The 20,149-nt window shown below is 45.9% G+C and overlaps 1 protein-coding gene across 3 annotated transcripts in view; it reads right to left on the bottom strand.

Annotated features, from left to right (window-relative positions):
• The window catches only part of AMOTL1 (angiomotin like 1), a 74,529-nt gene that overhangs the window by 10,325 nt on the left and 44,055 nt on the right, over positions 1-20,149 (bottom strand). For all 3 annotated transcript variants that reach the window (XM_057374019.1, XM_057374017.1, XM_057374018.1), the window contains 5 exons: positions 18,996-19,272; positions 14,822-14,966; positions 13,688-13,777; positions 6,500-6,645; positions 578-727 (listed from right to left, as the gene is read on the bottom strand). In XM_057374019.1, the coding sequence (XP_057230002.1) occupies positions 578-727; positions 6,500-6,645; positions 13,688-13,777; positions 14,822-14,966; positions 18,996-19,272 (808 nt within the window). The remainder of the gene's footprint in view (positions 1-577; positions 728-6,499; positions 6,646-13,687; positions 13,778-14,821; positions 14,967-18,995; positions 19,273-20,149) is intronic.

A 20,149-nucleotide genomic window follows, 5' to 3' on the forward strand; every position in this document is an offset into this window, starting at 1 on the left:
GGTCTTGCTCCTACCAAATCCCACATCACCCTACCTTGCCTTTTCAATGGAACATTAGCCGAAATTTTTGGGTAAATCTCATGTGTACTGCACCTTTCCTTTCCACATTCTGTGTGGAGCTGGTTTTTGCACACTCTGTCATTGCTAGAGAGAGAAACCTGGAAGGACATTTTCCCTGTCTGCCCTTGAGCAGGGGAGCCAGCACATCCCAAACCAGCAGCAGGCAGGGTTCAGCTGTGTCCAGAGCCCCACAGTGGAACGGCCCCTTCCTCTGCTGAAGATCGGGAATAAGAATCATAAAGTGGCTTGGGTTGCAATGGACCTTCAAATATCATCTAAATCCAGCCCTCCTGTCATGGGCAGGCAAAACTTCACAAGATCAAGTTTCTCAAAGCCCCATTCAACATGACCTTGAACACCTCCAGTGATCCACGACCCTATCCAAAGGAATGCTTTAGGAGGAAATCCCAACAGCTTGAACCCAAAAGCAAGCTGGCACCTGGCAGGGCTGCAAGYGACCATCTCTCTTAAAATCAACACCGAAAGCCCCGTCCTGCCCATACCACGCTGTCCTCACCTGCTGCATCCTCAGCGAGTCCAGCTCCCGCTCCAGGCGTGTGCGCAGCCGCCGCTCCATCTGCTCCCTCTTCTCGCAGGCTGCCTGCAGCTGTGTCAGTGCCTGCTGCAGCTTTTCCACCTTCTCCACATAGGCCTGCTTCCTGCGCAGCTGTGGGATACAGTAGGCAGCAATCTGAGGGTGCTGTAYCCCACTCCGGTCCGCTGGGATCCCTGCACGCTTGCAGGCGTGCACCRGGCTCGAGCATGGCTTTGGTCATTTGCTTCCAAGAGTTTCTCTAGGGGAAGGATGGTGCCTCTTTGATGGGCAGGGGATGCGCACAGCAGGCATTGCTGGGGCAGAGCTACCCTTTCTGGAAGGAATGCTGCCCAGATCGTCTACCCACTAGGGWCCTGTTAACCATGAACCCCCCTGAACACTTCTAAGCAAGAGCTGTCATTGTTGGTGGATACTCTCAGGGCAAACACACAGGCTGGACCTGTTAAGAGGAATCTCCGTGGATTTTATTGACTGGTGACACTCAGCACACTGCCTGCACCCAAGGGGTTCTTTTTTCACTTCTGCATATTTGTTCAACACAGGTGGAACAAGCAGAGTGTCAAGCAGCCAGAAGTACTCCTCCTACTCTATCCTGCTCACAGGCTTGTCCATGCTGATCTACAGATGGATGTCCTGGCAGCCAAAGCCAGGCYCTCTACATGCATATAATGCAATTGTTGAAGGGCTAAACGTGACAMAAGGATTTTGCAATGCAGGGTTTTACAGACAGAGATTGCTCAAGCAGCATACCCCAAAAGGGATATGAATTCCTCTTTTGTCACCCTAAATACATCCATTTCACAGATGAAGTGAAATAGAGGCTTGCTTACAGCAAAAGCATAGCTTGGCCTAAACAAACCTCCCTAACAACTAGCACAAACAACTGGCAGAGTGACCTCCTTAGCCCTGCTGCAATCCAGGCTAATGCTTACAGCTCCCTGGGCTTTCCAYGAAAATTAATGAGATTATAATCCCCACTAGTCTCTGGCAGCAGCATGAAAACTGCATTCCTCAGGAGCTCACGACTTGGCAAGACCCACACAGCAGAGGCTTCTTGCTGAATGTGCTATTTGGCAGTAGGAAGGTGTTTGTGTCACCTCCAGCCTCACCAGCATGGAACAGAGAGGGTTAGGGAGCTCCCCCAGGGTCTCTCCTCAGCAGCAGACCTCATCTGCTCTCCCATGTCCTGCCAGATGCTGCAGGGTCCATCTGTATCACAGCAGCCACAATTTGGCTTTGGAGCAGCCCTCTAAGCCCCAGGGTTCACACAATCACACACTTCTGCCCTTGTGGGTGAGGTGATGCTCACATGTCTACCACCTTTGAAATTAATTTTTCAGATGTACAACAAGACAGTTCTCACATTCACACGTTTAGAGGGAGGTTCTCAAGCCAATTCTGATTTTTCTGTTCTGCATGTAGATTCATAAGCAAAAAAAATCACCCATGCATTTAAAACACAAAGTACAGAATGTTGTAATTCGAACATATGGGTTGCCAGTGAAGCATGTATCCATAAGGGAGGGTGACTACAGTCAGAGACATGTGACACTAAGCTCCAACACCTCACAGACTCCAATTAAAAAAAAACAACCAGATGACACCTGGAGAGGTACCAATCCATCCTCCCACTGCAAGGTAGGATTAACTGAACCTAAAAGCTGGCACATGTCTGTATAAGCTGTTTACAAAATCACCCAGCGGTAGGAACTCCCCAACCTATCCCTGAAAACTACTTCACAGCTTAGCTTCTTTTATTGCCAGAAAACTTTTATCCTAATGTCTAATCTGGCTTTCTCTTATGCAATTTAAGCAAATTACTTCTTGTTCTGTTTCCAAACTGTGATCTACTAGCGCAAGAAGCATTTAATTATACAATTCACTTCTTCACTTGATCAGCAAACTTGCCTGAACACTGCCCTTAACCCAGAGATTAGGAAAATAAAGATGAAGAAGACCTAAGGCTCAAAAGGGGATGATCCAAGTAAGTAAATCTGAGTAAAGATGAGTGGGTCTTGGAAAAATATCTGTGCTAGAAATGTAACTCCAGTTAAAGCAATCAAATTCTATAGATATGAGATTTGAATGAAAGATTGTAAAAGCTGAAGAATCAAAAATCACTCTAAGTASATTGTTTCAGTGTTAATTACTTTTAACTCTTCATTTCCAGCCTGATTTGCTCAGCTTCAGCCTCCAAGCACTGCATCTCATTATTTGCTCTTAGGTTAAATGGTAATGTTTAATCTCTCTGACAGCAATTCCTTCTTCATCCATCCCTGATGGATGAAGGGAGAGCAGTGGATATTGTCTGCTTTGACTTCAGCAAGCTTTCCATACTGTCTCTCACAACATCCTCATAGGTAAGCTCAGGAACTGTGGATRAGTGGACAGTGAGGAGGACTGAGTGACTGGCTGAACAGCAGATCCCAGAGTGGCACAGGGGCTGGTTGGAGGCTTGTCATTAGTGGTGTTCCCCAAGGTTCAATACTGGGCCCAGCATTGTTTCACCTATTAATCAATGAGCTGGGTGAAGGGGCAGATGCCTCCCTAGCAAGTCTGCTGCTGACACAAGCTGGGAGTGGCCRATACCSCGGAGGGCTGTGYGGCCCTTCAGAARGGCCTYGACAGGYTGGAGRGATGGAGAAAGAGGAACGTTCTCAAACTCARCAGGGGCAAATGCAGTCCTGCACCTGGTGAGGAATAACCCCAGACCCCAGTTCAGGGTGGGGGTTGACCTGCTGGGAATCAGCTCTGCGGAGAASGACCTGGGGATTCTTTACTACGTGGGTGACTGAGCACTGGAACAGATTGCCTAAAGATGTTGTGGAGTCTCCCTCACGAGAGATAATCAAGAACCATCTGGACACAATCCTGTGCCATGTGCTTCAGGATGAYCCTGCTTGAGCAGGGAGGTTGGACCCTTCTAATCTTATCCATTCAGTGATTCATGTTTATGTGCACAGACTGGAGCTCAGCTACCTCTTCACTTTAACTCTTCACAGCAAAGAACAGCTTCTGAACCCCAAATAAATTGTACAGCTGTTTCCTAAGCCTTCTCCAATTATTCAGTTTTCTATTCAAAGCATGGAACAGACACATGATTCCAGCAGCAATCTGCTAAATGACATGTGGTGATAATWCCACCTACAATTTTGAATTAAATCCTTCTACTAGCAGGCACTCAGGATAATGCAGATTTACACAGAAAACTATCTTATGCTAATTCAACTTAGTAGCTACTGCTTATTTCTCAAGGCTTGATCTAAAAGCTGTTAATTACATGCTGGTGGTTGAAGAAATCTGGGCGGATTTACAAAGCAGTGCATGAGCGAGAGTTCTGTTAACAATAATAACAGTCATTTTGATTTGACTGAATTTGTGTTTTCTTCAATATATTCCCAATTATAGTAAAAATCCCAGTTTAAAATAAAGGTTTCATATTGCAACTTATCTTCTGCATGTGTCTAATTAAAATCCAGAAACATTGGAGACTGTTGAAAAAGTGCTCTGATTAYGCCATGAAACAGGACAAAAGGGAAAGGGATGCAGGAGCTTGGATGTATGCTGGCAGCCTCAGATTAACTGCACCTCACCCTGACACTGCCTTGAACAATTAAAAYACAGCAGCTGGGCTAAAATTCACTTGAACTGCCCCTAGAATGAAAAAAAAAAGAAGTTAAAAGCTACCATATCAATGTGGGTTTGTCAGGCTGAGGACTCTGACAAGCTCTGGCAAATAAATACCATTGCATCACTTTCGTATCTGTGAAGATCTCACCTCTGAGATCTACCATGCCCCGAGCAGGAAATTACCACCTCTGAAACATCTACTGTGTCCCAGGCAAGAAATTACCACCTCCATAAAAACCTACCATGCCCTGGGCAAGTTAGGAGCTCCCTAGAGGGGAACATCTAACCTCTCCTCAGCTCTACCAGTCCACAGCCTCAGACTCAACAGAGGCACACTCCTGTTGGATGACCAGACCAAAACTTGAGTAATGCCAAGCTCTTMGAGACAGAGCCTTAAGGCTGAAAACTTATTTACTACAATATACCAGGCACAAGGCAGGTTCTTGCATCACCTGCCTGGAAATCACTGTATATGCTTCTGCCTTCACTAGCCTCTACACAGCAAGTCAATGTTACCACACTGACAACCTATGAACCAGACACGAGCTGAACRTTGTTCCTTCCCATCTCCTGCGTGATGCCGTGAGTGCAGAACCAGGTGTTGCCACCTAAAACATTCCTTTATTCAGCCCTTTGTAGTGAAACGCAAATAGAAAACCTCAGGGTTCCTTTAAAGCCAAACACTGTCAAGTGATTTACGTACAGATTAAAGACATGCTGGCTCCTGCAGCTACCCTAAAGGTTCTGCCCCAAATACACTGGGATGGAGAGCAATCTTTGGTCTCACTAGCAAAGGAGCAGTTAATGTGATCCTCTTCTTGCTGCTGAGTGCATCCATCTGAGGAAATGGAACTTATAAAATGTTTCTAAACAGGAAGTCTGAATGCGCCAATAGTCAGGCACAAACTAGCAATGCCTTCAGCACTCACATACTTCAGCACAGTACCTTAAATCTTCACACTCTAAGTAACCATTGGTTGGGCTAACAGGGAGTCTGTCATGCTAGATACCCCAATAAAAAACACTCAAAATTCACCAAGGTCAATTCTCCCTTTATCTCTCTAAGAGAAATTCATTGCAGGTATTTGAGAAAGGCTTTCTCTGCTCCTCACAAGACCCCTTACATCCTTGCACCCAGCAGATTCCTGTGGATTCCCCKCCACCCCCAGCAAGCCTTGGGGAGGGCACAGGTAGAAAATGAGACTCTGAAGGGGAACAGAGCTGCCCAAGATCATGCCCAACAGTCTGTGCCAGAGCCCGAACCTCYACCAAATCTGCTAGGGCAGAGGCTCACCAATGGCCGTCCCTTCACCAATGACCTGCCCACTCAGGTAGAAAAGACTGTTTCTTTTACTTCCCATAAAACATTCTCCCTCTTTGTTGGTCCCATGGACAGATATTTTAGGTCCGAAAAGGCCTGTTTTGATAGTCTTGTCCAATCTGCTAGAATGCATAAATTTTCAAATAGTCACTAGATCCATATCTCCTGATTTGAAGGTCCTTAAGGAAYACAATAAATTGAGACTTCCTTCACCCGTAATGGAGAACTGATAATGCCACTCTTAGTTATAGTAAAAACTGAGCATTATTTCTACTTTGAATTTGTCTCTTTTCAGCTTCCAGCTAYTAGCTATTGTTCTGTCTGTCAGTTTGAACAGCCCTCTGTGCCTGGGATTTCTCYTCCTATCTGAATACCTATTTTCACTATCAGGCTTACAGAACTATTCCAAAAGATCTCTTGGGAGTTTTGCACTCCTTGAGTCTCACAGTATGACAGGTTCTCTTCAGCTCTCAAATAAAACCTGTAGTTCTAAATCCTCGTCAGCCACATCTGAAAAATTTTAAAGATGTGAAGTCAGCAAGCCCTTGCTGTGCACATCTCAAAAGCTTCCTGGTATTCTTTGCAAAGAAATGGGATACACTAACACCACCYGTCTATATCACAGTCCTAGGCCAGTAGTCAGTTTTTATTCCATTTTTCTGTTAAGTCCTACCATTACCTCAGTCACCAGCTAGTTTAATTTGATCCTGGCTACATGTTGAAGTCTGCTCTAGACMCATCTATGGCCTCCTTTGCCTGCTCGTTTGGCTCAGTATTGCATAACTACACATTTTCTCTACAAAAGGACCAGTGTAAGAGAAACAGGAAGACCTACCATGCTGTGGGTAAAAGAGTACCAGGACTTGGATGGAGAAAGGCCTAACCATGAGCCATGTTTATCCTAGAGCCCAGAAATATTGTTCATGCCTTACCTCCTCTTCCAGCTTGATGACCTTGGCYTGTGCATTATTTAGGGCCTGGTCGAGGATTTCGATGTGCCTCCGCTGGTCCTCATTGGCAGAACGCACAGCTGCCAGCTCCATCTCCAACTTTTCCTTCTCCTTCAAGTGCTCTTTGTCTGAAAGAAAGACAAGAACAAGAGCCACCCCATGAGGACAGCTCAAAGGCCCCAGGGCACACACCAGATGTATGCTGCCACCTCCCTAGAAAAGCAAAAATTACGTGAAGCAGCTGCGAGTAGGGCCTTTACAACACACTGCTGAGACACAGCAGCAAGGAGCTTCTGCTGCCAGGTTTCAGCACCTCAGTGCCCAGCCTTACCCCAGCACCTGCAGCAGAGTGGCAGCTTGGGCTGCATCTGTACTAGCAGAGCTTGTGGACCCCAGCACAAGCTTTCCATTCTACTGAACAAAAGCAAAATTTTGGCTTGCACCTTTTTTACACAACACCCTACATCAAGGGCTGCTTACAGCAGCCAGCTTCAATGCTGCTGCCCTTCTGCAATGGGCAGGAAACCTCAGCCCCATGGATAAAAGCCCTGTGCTTTTTATTTCCAAGTATGGAGATCATGACATACAGAAAATTTGAAGAAGCCAAATAATAAACACAAATCTGTGCTGGACAGCCTGGAAGTGGAAAGAGGGGAAAGCAATAACAAAGAATATGATAGGAGGCTCTGTACAGGCTTTCTCTGATCATGCAGAGAAAAGTGGCTGTGGGAGCCATTTCAGCCTTATGGGGGCCCTAGGCCACTTTCCAGACCTGCAGGAACTAAGGATCCAGTGACCAGTGCTCCCCTCCTGTTGTGCAAAACTAAAGCACGTAGACAACCTCTGCGCTGAAAAACCCTCCCTTTTTTGGGTAAGATTTAAAACAACATTAAAAAAAACAAACAACTGGCTAAATTCACTCAGCTCTGCTCTAAGGAGCCGATTTAGTTTTGRTTTGTCTCAACACTGATTGTCAGAGGCGTGAGGGGGAGGGGCTGCACATGTGCTACTTGCAGGAGTCAAGATGGGAGAAGGCCCTGTCTCTGGGGAGAGTTTACCTGGCAACCATTTCAGTCTCACACAGGACAGCAGYCAGCAGGGGAACACCAGACCCTGCACCCTCCAGAGATATCCTCCATTGGGATGATGGAAGGTCTCCACAGATGGACTGCAGTGGAAGGTTGGACTGAGCCAACCGTCTCCTGACAGCAAGCAGACTTTGTGAGGAGCAAGGGGCCATAAAAAGTAACTGCACCACCAGCTTTTGGGGGATTTTTGAGACTGTGCTATTTGCTTTGGAGACCTTTTGTGGGAGGGGGGCTCACTTCCTGGCTCACTCGCTGATTTGTACACTCCTTACCCTGGCTCTAACCTACTTTTTGCCCTTTTTACCCTGGCTCCAGCCTGCCTTTTGGCTCTTCTGCCCTACTGGCTCTCACTCACTCCCACRTATCTGCCTTCCCTCTCCATGGGTGCTTGGCAGGACGCCAGCTGCCCTCTGAGCCTCCTGTGCATCTGCTCAAATCTTTTTCTGATGCAATAAATTGCAGGCCCACCACTGACTTTGCTGGCAAGCTGCCTGGGGAAATGCTTGGCTCCATCTGCTTCTGCCCTGACAGTGAGAAGCCTTTTCTGGGAACACGAATGTCACAGGCCGATCACTGGATCTCTGATGTCAGAATGCAAACAGTTAATGACTGGAGTTGAGCAGGGGAGTGAGGTTTCATTCAGTGACATCTGAGATTTYAAAATCTGGCCTTTGTTCTGAATGACAACAAAAATAGAGTACTTAGAAAGCCTCCAGGATAGAAAATTTTCTCCACAAATTTACTTGGCATCAGTTAAATGTTGATTTGATTTTAAAASCATAGCATTACATAATTTAGTTTTTAACTGAAGTGAAAAGCTGCTTCAAGAACACTTAAACATGGAAAATCTGCCCCAAACATCCAACCCATCCCACCCAAATGTGACCACTGAAGCTGGAAGCCCAACCATCCACCTTCCCCCAAGCAGGGTCAGAAAACTTCACACAGCAAAAGCCATTCCATTTCAGACCTTATCTGCCCCCAGCAGGGCCACATTCTTCCCTAATGTCAGGTGGGATGAAAACAGGTTYATTTAATTCACACACCATCAGCAGGTGGTGCCTGTAGAGTGTGAGATGTACACGAGATGAGCCATGTGGAACAAGGCAGAAGTGGACAAAGTGAGCCCAATTCCACTCAGCTGTCTTCCCATTTATCCTAAAATGAGAAATTCAGCACCTMATGACAAAAAGCCCTGGCAGCAATGGTCACGTCATGCTGGTCACTGCAAAGCCCACCAGCAAAGCCCAGTGAGTGCTGTGGGCACCACACCACTGATTGCCACCATGAGCTATCTTGATATGATGGTGGCCTTATTCTTCCCTTGTTGGCAAGGGATTTTATATTAGACACACAGACCTCTTCCTTCAGTAAAAATATTTACTTCRACCAGATTAGCCAGAAGGAACATTAATATCTATTGTACAAAAGTGCAAATCCGGGCAAATTATCGGGGAGCTAATGCCATTAGAGAGGGAGGAAGCTGAAGATGAATGCTATTTCAGCCCTGCACTCCACCACCTCATGCTGGGACCACACRTGCTCTGCTCTGGATTTGAAACTCGTGTTTCATGTTACACGTGGGGATAACACATAGCAAAACAGGACTTGGGATCTTCATTTTCRACTTCCATTCAGGGAACTTGAAGCCCTCAGTCTACCCTGCTGCAYTGTGCTTTCTGTCCTGCCAAAAGAGGACAAATTATTCTGTACACAAAATAATCACTAGAAAGCTGGCAAGAAAAAAATCCTGAACACCTCTCAACGCTTCYCCACATCAGCTTCACCCTGCAAAATCTTGGAGGTACATTTTACTTGCATTAATTTTTAGTGAAGAAGGACTTAGTCGAAGATACCTTACATTCTCTCCAAGAAGAAGYAAGGTATCCTTAAAGTCTAAAAACACTGTTTTACTGCACCACGCTTGCATATACCTTTTTGACTAAAGAACTCCACTTAGTAACCATTTCTATGTTCTAGTGCYTCTCTGCCACACTGTTTACAGAACAGTTCCCTAAGGGCTTCTTTATTGCAGCTCAYGGTTATAATCTCACAGCTTTCTACACACTGCCTCTGACTATTGTACCTCCACATTTGCACTCTGGCTGGATAGAAGAAGCAGGATAAAGTGAGGAGACTGCTTCAATACTTCTGAAATCGGGCGTTCTGAGTTGTCAGGCTGAGCAAGTACACTGAAAGTAGACAAGTCTTGAATCTGCTTTGAAATTGAAACTTTAGACAAAAMGATACACTAAATCTGCATCATCCCTTGCCTGTAACTCAGATGTGACTCCCAGCTCAGCACACATTACATCCAAGTACAAACATATTTGACCAATTTAATGACCATCTCAATACATATCAAGCTGATTTTTGCCTTGCTCTGATGTTGCAGAGTGGCAACATGGACATATTTCAAAGACAGTCCTTGCTACTACAAAATGACCACTGCGGCAGAAGAAAATATATCAAATTACGGCAGCCAGAGACTAATTTGGCTGCAGGAGATTTGCTGCAAACAAGAGTGGCTCCCATACCATGTCCCTTGAGRCACTTCCAATAATTTCTCTTATACAGATTTGCATTTCCCAGTGGTGGCTCTTCACTAACAGCTGCTAATTCCACAGATGCTTTCTGGTGAGCATGYCTTTCCTCAGTGAAACCTGAGGGAYTTATTTAGCCTCTTGCCASTAYTGCASCTCCTAGCAWGRCAAGTGTGTGGAGGAGCTCTGCCATCCRCCATCCCTGGTCACAGGTGTAGGTCATGGCAGTTGCTGCGGGTCACCCTCAAACCAGCTGATGTGCCAGGATGGGGCACCAGAGTGACCTCTTCTGCTCACCTCGACCAAGCCATGCCCCAGTCAATTCCAATGGCCCAACCTTCCCAAACAGGTAGGTACCAGGGCTGTGAGGCAGGAGGATCAAGAGCAGGATGAGACCTCATGCTCTGACAGTGGCTCTAGACTGACTGTCAAATGGAATTTGAAATGAGGACAGGACCTATCCACCCTATAAAAACAAACAAAATAAATGAATCAGTATTTACTCCAACCAGCCAAACAACAGGAGGTTTTCCACAGCTTTACTGAATTCTCTGCACACTAAACAGGGCTAAGTTGCCAGGCCCAGACATTGAGGTAGCTCCAGGGGAGTAGCAGAGCTACTGTCCATCTGCCCAAGCCTCACTCAGTCTCTGCAGCTGTGSTTTGATGCCGACAAAGCTGGACCAAAGGAGGCCTGGAGCAGCAATGCAGATTATTTCCTCATTATTTCCTGTCTGGAAATGGGAATATTTCTTTTCCTGAGACATTTGGGACAGAGATATATGCACAAGTTCATGGCACATGAACTGAACATTCCTACAAAGCACAAGGCTCTGCTAAAACTGTCCATGCATCCCCACATCCCCCATGCAAAGCCATGTGGATGGCTCAGACCTCAATSTGTCTCAAACACCTGAAAAAACAGTGCTCCCACAGTTCAGAATTCACCCCCAAAACCACACAAAATTCCCACACTCCACCAAAACATATTTTCCTAAGATATGATATACTGTAAACTTTTTCTCTGCCCTATGCCCTTGAAACCATCTTCAATCTTCCTGCCTCTCCCTTTCCACAGCATTTCTTACCCTCATAACAGTCTCTTCTCTCGCCTGCATGCCTTCATCAGTTGCAGCTTCATGGCTTTCCTTAACATAACCCTTTTCCCTGACAAAACATCRCATAATTATCTTGAAAATAATATGGTGTGAGTCTTTTCCAGCCCCTGATACAACAGTAGCATTTCTCTTAAGCACAAATGCCTAGAACTTAATACTTTGAGGCATGTGGCCTGGCTTTGTCTATTATTATTACAAAGAATAAGATTTTTTTGTCACCTCCTGTCTCCATCTCAGAGCACACAACTGCTCTGCACTGTTGCAAAGCTCTGTGAGGAACYGAGAAATGACTGTTGAACATCCTGCCTTACCAGATTTCTTTTTCAGCGATTTTTTCCTATTACTGGAATTTTACCACAGAAAAACTGGTATGCAGTATCACCAACCTCAAGAATCTTATCTTTCTTTCTTCCACTCATCATCWGAGTGGCTTAAAAATGACAACTTTTAGGAAACTACTGATGTTGAGTCATATAACCTGGGTCACATTTCCATGCTGTCTTCCACAAACACAGGGACTACAAATCTGCTTTTGCTTTCCTAATGAAAATTAAGATTTGCATTTACGAATCTGCATTTACTTAATAACCTGCAGCTCTTAGGAAAAACCCAAACCATCACTTTCACAACGAACTTTTTTTCTCTTCTTCTGAAAATTACTATTTCAATCTCAATAGACAAGTGTATATCTGACAGCTAAAACTCCACTTTCTTCCTCTCAGTTTTCTGCCTGTGCATCCCATTAGAAGATATGCAGAAGGTACAAACTGTGCTTGTAAAAACCCTCAGGTCAGTAGTGAGGTGCAACAGAACCCCAGTCATGGTCTGGCCCTGGGGCAGACTCACAAACACACAAATATCAGTGTATAAATGCAGTCAGCAACAGAGGATTTCCAAGCAGAACCTTTTATGGACTCTGAGAGGGGTGTTTTAGGCAGGAGCCCTGATCCCGAGGTCAGTACTGTGCATGTCCCAGCAGCCCAAAGAACATGACTGAAGAGGACTTGCTTTACACGTGCCCGTTTTTCTATTCTTGGAAGCACTCTGCATTGCATTAGTAACATTTAGCTCTCTGGCCTAGCCAGGAGACACTCCAAGCATCCAGACCTTCTTATGTGATAGGATCCGAAAAGCTRTATTTGTTTGCAAGCTGTGAATTGATTGCAGCAATATGCTGAGTGCACAGCGCAGTTTCACTGCTAGGTATTTATCAGGAGAAATACAGAGCATGTTTGTGCACTGGAAAATAACTCAGATTGAGTCCACCCWGGGGATTTAACTCCTCCTTGTAGCTAACAGTATAGAGCAACACTACYGCACTGTCTCTATACGATGAGAGCAGATCCCACTGTCCAATATCGACTGAGCAGCTCATTCCATGTGAACTCTTCCCCTTGGATTAACAGCAGTATCTACACACCTTTATGYCATGTGCTGATATGGAAGCTAACGCATCATGGAAATGATCACTGGATTATTTTCTTGTTTGTGCACACATGTACCAAATGATCAGCTGTGCTGGCATCATGGCTGCTGGTGGGAGCTAGGAGAAGGCTCTCCAGCATTTGGACCAGCTGATGGATATTACAGGGCTGGAGGTGAGGCTGAGGTTGATTAGTACCAAACTCTACAATGCTCATTGGAGGTGGATGGTTCTCCACTGCAGTTGCAGTTCATTTTCCAAGGAAGCTCTTGATGCAATAAAACAGAAGGATTAGGTGTACACAGCACTGAGCTTCAATGGGATTCAAGCTCACAAGATACTGCACAGCTTCCAGGTGGCCAAGCCCTTAGGAAAGCATGATGAAGATGCTCATGATACAAAAGAAGCCACACATTGCCACCTAAGCTTAGGTTTGGTCACACACATCAGCACATCGCAAGGGAATAGCAGCACTATGGCCTTTCATTATGGGGGCCTACTGTGYATTGGGAATGGATGCTTTCATAGCAAAATTAGTTGTAAAATCTTTGTCACTTCAGTCCTTCAAAAGTATCGTCCAGTTCTGCTCTTTCTGCTGTTAGTCAAACCATGGCACTGACAACTAGTCAGCAGAGGTTGCTCTGGGCTTTTCCCAGCCAAGAAAAGAATCTGGCTTTTTAAAAAAGCATGCATCCCTAGAGATGATCTCTGAAAGCAACACTTCACGATTTCAGATAAATATTTATCAAAAATAAGCTAAGTTGTGTTACCATTAACTCCTACTGCTTGGTTCTGGTGCTCAGGGAAAAAAAATCCCTATCCTAAACAATCCCGTCTGCAGCTTAAACAAGAGTATGTGATGATTAGCTGAGTAAAACCAAGCCACAAGCAGAATAACAATTATTAGTATTCACCTCCACTCCACCATGTATATATGTGCACATGTATATATGTATATATATATCTGCATCTTCCAAACAGATAAGCACAGTACTCACTCTGAGTGGCATAAAGGCCCTCTGTTGCCTKATCCTCGTGCCCATCGAAGTCTCTGCTGGCCAGCTGCCTATTGGCTGTCTCCAGTCGTTCTGCAAAAAACAGGAAATACTTCAAGTATAAATATATGTATATAAAATTGTAGGCCAACCAAGAAAATAAGATGCATGCCAGCAGAGCAGTATAAATAGACTCTCTGAAGGAGGACATTAAAATGGAGGCTGACACATACATAAAAGATGAGGCCTTTGACCTCTTCCATGAAGCTGTGTTATTCAGATTCACAGAAACTAGGGGAAAGCTTCTGCCATTCATGGCTGACATGCCCAGGCAGTTCATCTCTCACACTATTCAAAATGCACAAGGTATCTGCAATCTGAACTATCCAGTTTTGCAACGGGATGGCTGTTTTCCTGCAGTGAAGAGTTGCCCCTGGTGCAGCAAGACATTCTGGGGAAAGGCAGTCCCCAGCCCAGTGACAACACTCCTTGGGGATGCCCTGAGAAAGGCATCTGCAGCAAAGGACAGATTCCCCTGGTAAGGTCCTGCCTTCAGATACCTCCCCACTTCAAAAAGAGCATGTGACCCACCTTGCACCATTGCAAAAAGCCTAAGTCAGCTTGCAGAAAGCATCTGGCTACATGAGCAGTGAGTACCAAAGTTCCCCCATTAGGAACTTGGATGGGCAATAGTTACCCAATATATCCTCCATTTCCTTTCTCAAAAGGATACACCCCCAATTTTTAGTTTTTAAAAAGAGAGATACCCTTTGATACTTGCTACCAGTCTGTGAAGGCACTGACCTTGGGGATTTACAGGCAGCACAACACTGTTCTACATTGCATTTTGCTCTTCAGCTCATTAGGAGTGGACAGGACACTGAGACTGGTGGCCTTGCTATCAAATCTGTATTTTCAAGTGCTGAACACAAAGGCACCATCTGGAACTGACTCTTACACTTTGCCTGAAGGTCTTTTTGCCACAAGGGGGGTGACAGCAGTTTTGTTTTACACCAATGAGCAGCGCCTTCACGATCAAAACACTGTGTGAATAATTCCTCTAAAGCCTGCTGCTCTGGAGCTTGCAAGTGAAACACCAACCAGAGGGGGAAAAACACACAAGCAACTGTAACATACCACGGAGATCCCTGTTGAAGTCATGAAGTCTCCTAATTTCTCCTTCGAGTTTGTTTCTCATCGCTTTGTCCAGAGACTCTCTCTTAGTGGTGGTCTTGACCAAASCCTCATAGGCTTCTGAAATCCTCTGAATCTCTATTTCAAACTGAAAGGAGAGAGCGCTCCTGTTAAAGCCCTGCAGGAATGTGTCCTGTCCCAGTGTTTGCTCAGCACATTCCAATGAGACACAGGGCCAGGGTGACACTCATGTCCAATGTCACACCAGCCACCAACTTTGCAATGATCAATCTTCCTCGCAGTGGATGGCATGAAGCCCCAGCGATGCTAAAAGCTGCTGCAGTGGGGACCCCTGTAAACACCCCGCAGGGCAGCTCACCATGTTACAACACCCAATGATACCCCAATGGTAGCTCCCAAAAAAGCTTGAGTTTGGCTGGACTTGATGGAACTGCTTCATTGCCTTTGGTTTATGACCAGGGTGACTGCTGTAATGCCATCCAAGAGGAGAAAAAAAGGAAATGGTGTACTTGTGTGGGCTGTATTCTCTTCTAGACAGGGTGTAGGAGGCAACATTTATTATTCAACATTTATTATTAACAGGTCCCTGATCCAAAACTTATCTCTGAGCTCTGAATGCCACCAAAAGTATTTCAGGCTAAGCTCTGGCCTTATGTCAGTTTAAAAGTATTGTGAWCCATTCATTTCCATCCTAGACTGAAGAATGCTTTATACAAGAGAAACTCTATAAMAGACAGACGCAACTGTTTTGGATTTTCAATCTTAACTTCATCTCCTTGAAATCTGGCAAACTGCAGGTAGGGTATACAGCAGATTTCCTTAGTGGTGAACTCATTACCTGAAGACCTGAGCCCAAAAGACTGACAGAATACTTCTGGATAGAGTTTTGCTGTTCAGCTCAATCCATCCAACTCTTTTAATAAGATGTTGTCATGTAGAGTAAATAGGGCTTTGGTAAAWTCATTGCTGCAGAAATAATCACCACTGATGTGGGAATCTGCTCCTGCATGCCTGGCCCTTGTGTTTGTGGAGATGATAATGTGCACAGGCTGGAAAACCACAAAACATATATAGCTTCCCATGTACCTTTCTAAATCTGGCACTTTTTTGGCCTCTCGAGTCATGGGYGGGACAGATTCAGGATGTTTGAAGCCAGGAAGCAAGCTCACCTCCACTTGCTGTGGAATCAGGTCCCTCTCAATAAGCTTTAGGTTTGATTATCCAGCTGCAGCATTTGCAGGATGAAAGCTCCAGGGACATTGGAACTGTCACCCCACTGTCTGTGTAGGAACCTGCAGCCATGCTCCAGCAGCCTGGACCTGCACTTCCCAGGATGCTGGAGCCACTCTGTCAAGATACAGMCCATGGGCAGGCAGCACCTCTCAACTATGCACCAAGGAAAAGCTGGCAGACCATTACAGGGAAACCTGATTACCTTCCCCAGTTTCTGCTTCCAGCTTGCTCACAAGCACAAAAGCTGAAGGGAGAGGTAGAGACTGGACACGAGCAAACATTTCTTTACTGAGTGGGTGGTCAAACACTCAAACAGGTTTCCTAGGCAGGTGGTGAAAGCCCCATGCCTGTCAGCCTTTAGAGGCTTTGAACAATGCCCTTCACAAGATGCTTTAACTTGGCTGGCTCTGAATTGTTCAGAGAGCTGGTAAGCCACCATATGGAGGAGAAGATGCTTTCTCCAGAGAGCTCCTACTGCTAGCACTGAAGTGAGTTTCCACAGCCTAACGGTCTGGCCCAATGCTGCTGGTTACCACAAGGGCTCTGACTGGCCTGGAAATATACTGGTATTTCCCAAAACACATCACCACATGGCCTGCAGCCCTGGAGGCAAAAACTTGCTGTAGGAAATAAAAGAACSTCCATCAGCAGTGTACAAAATTAAAGGAGAGCAAAAGAACAGCCATAAATTGTGCTGGCATTTCTCAAYAGCTCCGGGATTTCCTTCTCCTTTTTCCATAGAGGAGGGAAAAAACCCAAAGCCTTTTCTCTTCCTGGTAGCTCCTGGAGCCAACCCACTTAAACAACCCACACATGTGGCATGGGGAATAGCCAGCCCAGCCTGGCAATTAAACTTCAGCAAGGTAACACTGCTCAGAAAAGGGAAAGTGCTGCAAAAAGCTCAACATTAAATGCACACAATTCCTCTTCCAATTCTTTTTAGGTAAGAAAACMAGGCAACTCATCAAACAGGGATTTATCACTGCCTTGTACCTCTCRACAAAAAAGTCCGTTCACACACAGCTGAGAATATGACAGCCCTCAGGACTGATCTGTTTATACAAGCACCCAGGGAGTCCTACAAGCCAAGCTGATTTTCTCTAACTTCTATTCTGTAATGAATAAAAGTGATGGGGAGGTGGTCCTACCTAGAATAAAACTGTTACACACAAACGTGAAGTACTCCTTCCTGACCTTTCTRCTTGGAACAAGAGGGAAGAGTTTCCACATCCAAAGTATGTAACTTAATCACATTTGCAGAGGTGATGTTCAGCTGAAACTGTGGGAACGGAGGAAGACCTGCCCTGACCTTGTGTTCAAACACAGCAAAAACAGCATGGGAGGGATACTGTGTGTTAGAGATTTGGTTTTCTGAAGAAAGAATGCACTCGAGTATGTGTTTCACTTTAATACTCCGCTTACATTCCCCCAAAGTCAATGGGACTCAAGTCCACACTTTATTGACTGAAGTGAGACTTCAGCCCATGCTTGAATACTTTTTTGTTGGTGTCTGATGCAACTGACTTGTGGGGCATCCAAGATAAAGAGAGAACTACTTCCAAGAGTGAAAGAAAACTGGACTATTTATAGGGCATTACACTCAAATACCTTTTCCTGAACAACGCAGCTTTTGTAAAATTAATAGCTGGAATATTTCTTTTTGCCACAAGGCCACAGGGAAATCAGCATTAAAGTTTTTGCAGATTTCTTCACAAATAGTTAATGTTGCTACATTAAAAAATGTTCGAAGTTTAGGAAATTCTGTGAATAAACTCAACCCATCTTGTGACAGAGGAGGAGGCAGAAAAGACAGCAGCTACAAAACAAATGGTCCTTTTTCTAACCTGTTTGAACAGATTGTGACACATTTTTCCCAAAGCTAAGGCTGGGACATGGTCTCTCAGAGCTGCTTCTTCTTCTGTCAGGGATGCCTCCAAGAACATCCTGACCTGCACAGCACAGAAAAAAATTGAGCTCCTATAGAGACTCCTAAATTCAGAGAGAAAAGACYTTCAGTCTAAGCTCATTTAGGTATAAGTGGCAGGAAGACACAAAATAGCAGTGTAGGGTCCTAAATAAGTTATTATTTGATCTGAGCCCTTGGGACCCAAAGTCAGCAGATCTGGAGAGCATCTCTGCTTTGCCTTCTGTAAACTGAAGGAACTTCTTCTTTTAAGCAACTTCTACTTCCTTTGCTAAGGACTTCATCTTTTCACCCCAGGCTGAGCACAAGACATCTCTTTTCTCCACTGAAAAAACCTGCATGCTTAGAGAAAAGAGGATGCAGGATCTCTTAGAAAAGTAAGTTTTGAGCAAAATCTTTACCTAATGSCTTTTTCAGATAAGGGGGCAGTACTTTTAGAATCAACATGTTCAAATGGATGCATAACGTTAGTTCTTAGAAACTACCAGCAGTCACTGAAAGCCTCTAAGACAACTCAGTTAATCCATTTCCAAACAATGGACAACACCACTGGAAGYTGCACTTCCAGAGAGTGTGGAGCCCCACAGGGGGTCATTGTGGTGGACAAGACTGCTTGGGACAGATGCACAGGTGCTCCTCAAATGGTTCTCACCTGCAGCACTAAACCCCATGCAGATGGTGCAAGACACAGCTGCACCAGGAACAGACTGCCCATGGGAGACTTCCAGAGAAAGCTCCAGTGAGGCCAGAATGGAAGGATGGAAGGGCAAAACACCCAGAGAAATATGTGATGGACTGCCCTGTTCTGCCCTAAAGGCAGTGGAGCCCACTAGGCACAGGATTACATTTCTGGAAGAATGGAAAAGCAGAGGTTGGAGATGGCCATTGGTGTATCCCCACCGCAGTGACACAAACTGTGAAGTATAGTTCGGGGTACCCAAAGGCAGAATCACCAAGATGACTGCCCTGGCCAGGCCCCATCCCCAKGTCTCCACATACCTTCTGCAGCTTGTCTGCCTTCTCATAGTACCCCTCCAGCTCCTGCCGCAGCACGTGGTTCTCCTCGGAGAGCATCTCCACCATCTGCTGTGCCCGCTCCACGATGGCAAAGGCGTCGGGCGTCAGCTGCTGGCCCGGCAGCGTCGGGGTCTGGGCAGCCGTGGGGGCTGGCAGCGGGGGCAAGGAGCCTGGGAGCAGAGGGCCGGCGGTGGCCTGCGAGGACATGGGGCTGTGCTGCTGGGCCGGCGGTGGCGGGAAAGGCGGCTGGCATTGTCGGCTGCGGGAAAGCACACATGGGGGAGGCGTTAGAGCCGCGCGCCCTCAAAATGGGCACAGGAGCTTTCACCTAATGACTGCACGGTTTATTAATAGTGTTATAACCGGACAGTCACAACTCCTGAATACCAACAATCACAGCTGAGAGTAAATTGTCTCCTCGCCTGCCCTTGACACTGACATACACATCTGGCATGAACGGATAAAGGAAGCAGTGACTCAGAAATGGCTTTTGTCTAGGTGTGCAGCTAATACTTCAGCAGCAGCCAGCCTCTCCCTGCCTCCCCTTCCCACAAACGCCACAGCTGAGAAGCATAAGCTRGCAGGCTTGAAGAAAACACAAGGGATGCATTACTCACCCTTCGAACACCACTCCCTGCCCAGAGCAAGACCAGCGGAGGCGAGAGGAAGTGATGTGAGCAAAGCAGCAACCCTGAGTGGCTTTATGAGTGGAAGAAGGAAGGGCTGCTGCGGAACTGCTGGAGGCACAGCCCCATTCAATCACGGTGATCCAGGAAAGTAATCTTCCAGTGGGAGACCTCATTGTTTCACGCCCGGATTAAGGGCATCCATCACTCACCAGACTCATATCAGGAAAGAGTAAGAAGTGAACTGTTGGTGGATCAGCTTGTGAGCTAGGCTTGCTGTCAGCAGGCAGCTCTTTAATACACCTGAATCACAATTTGCAATGGCTGGAGGACAATCCAGGAGGATGTCTCAGCAGTGAGGGTAACCTCTGCAACCAGAGTCCCTCACCCAACCCATCTCCATCCCTCCATCCACTGCACAAGCAACCCCACACAAAATCCCACTGTGCACAGGCTGAGCCACTCCTCAGCCCAGATGCCAAAGCTCTGAAATTTCCACACTGATCTCAT

This window comes from Malurus melanocephalus, unplaced genomic scaffold (genome assembly GCF_030028575.1).
Source record: "Malurus melanocephalus ecotype Western Australia unplaced genomic scaffold, MMel_1.1 scaffold_213, whole genome shotgun sequence".
Lineage (NCBI taxonomy): Eukaryota > Metazoa > Chordata > Aves > Passeriformes > Maluridae > Malurus > Malurus melanocephalus.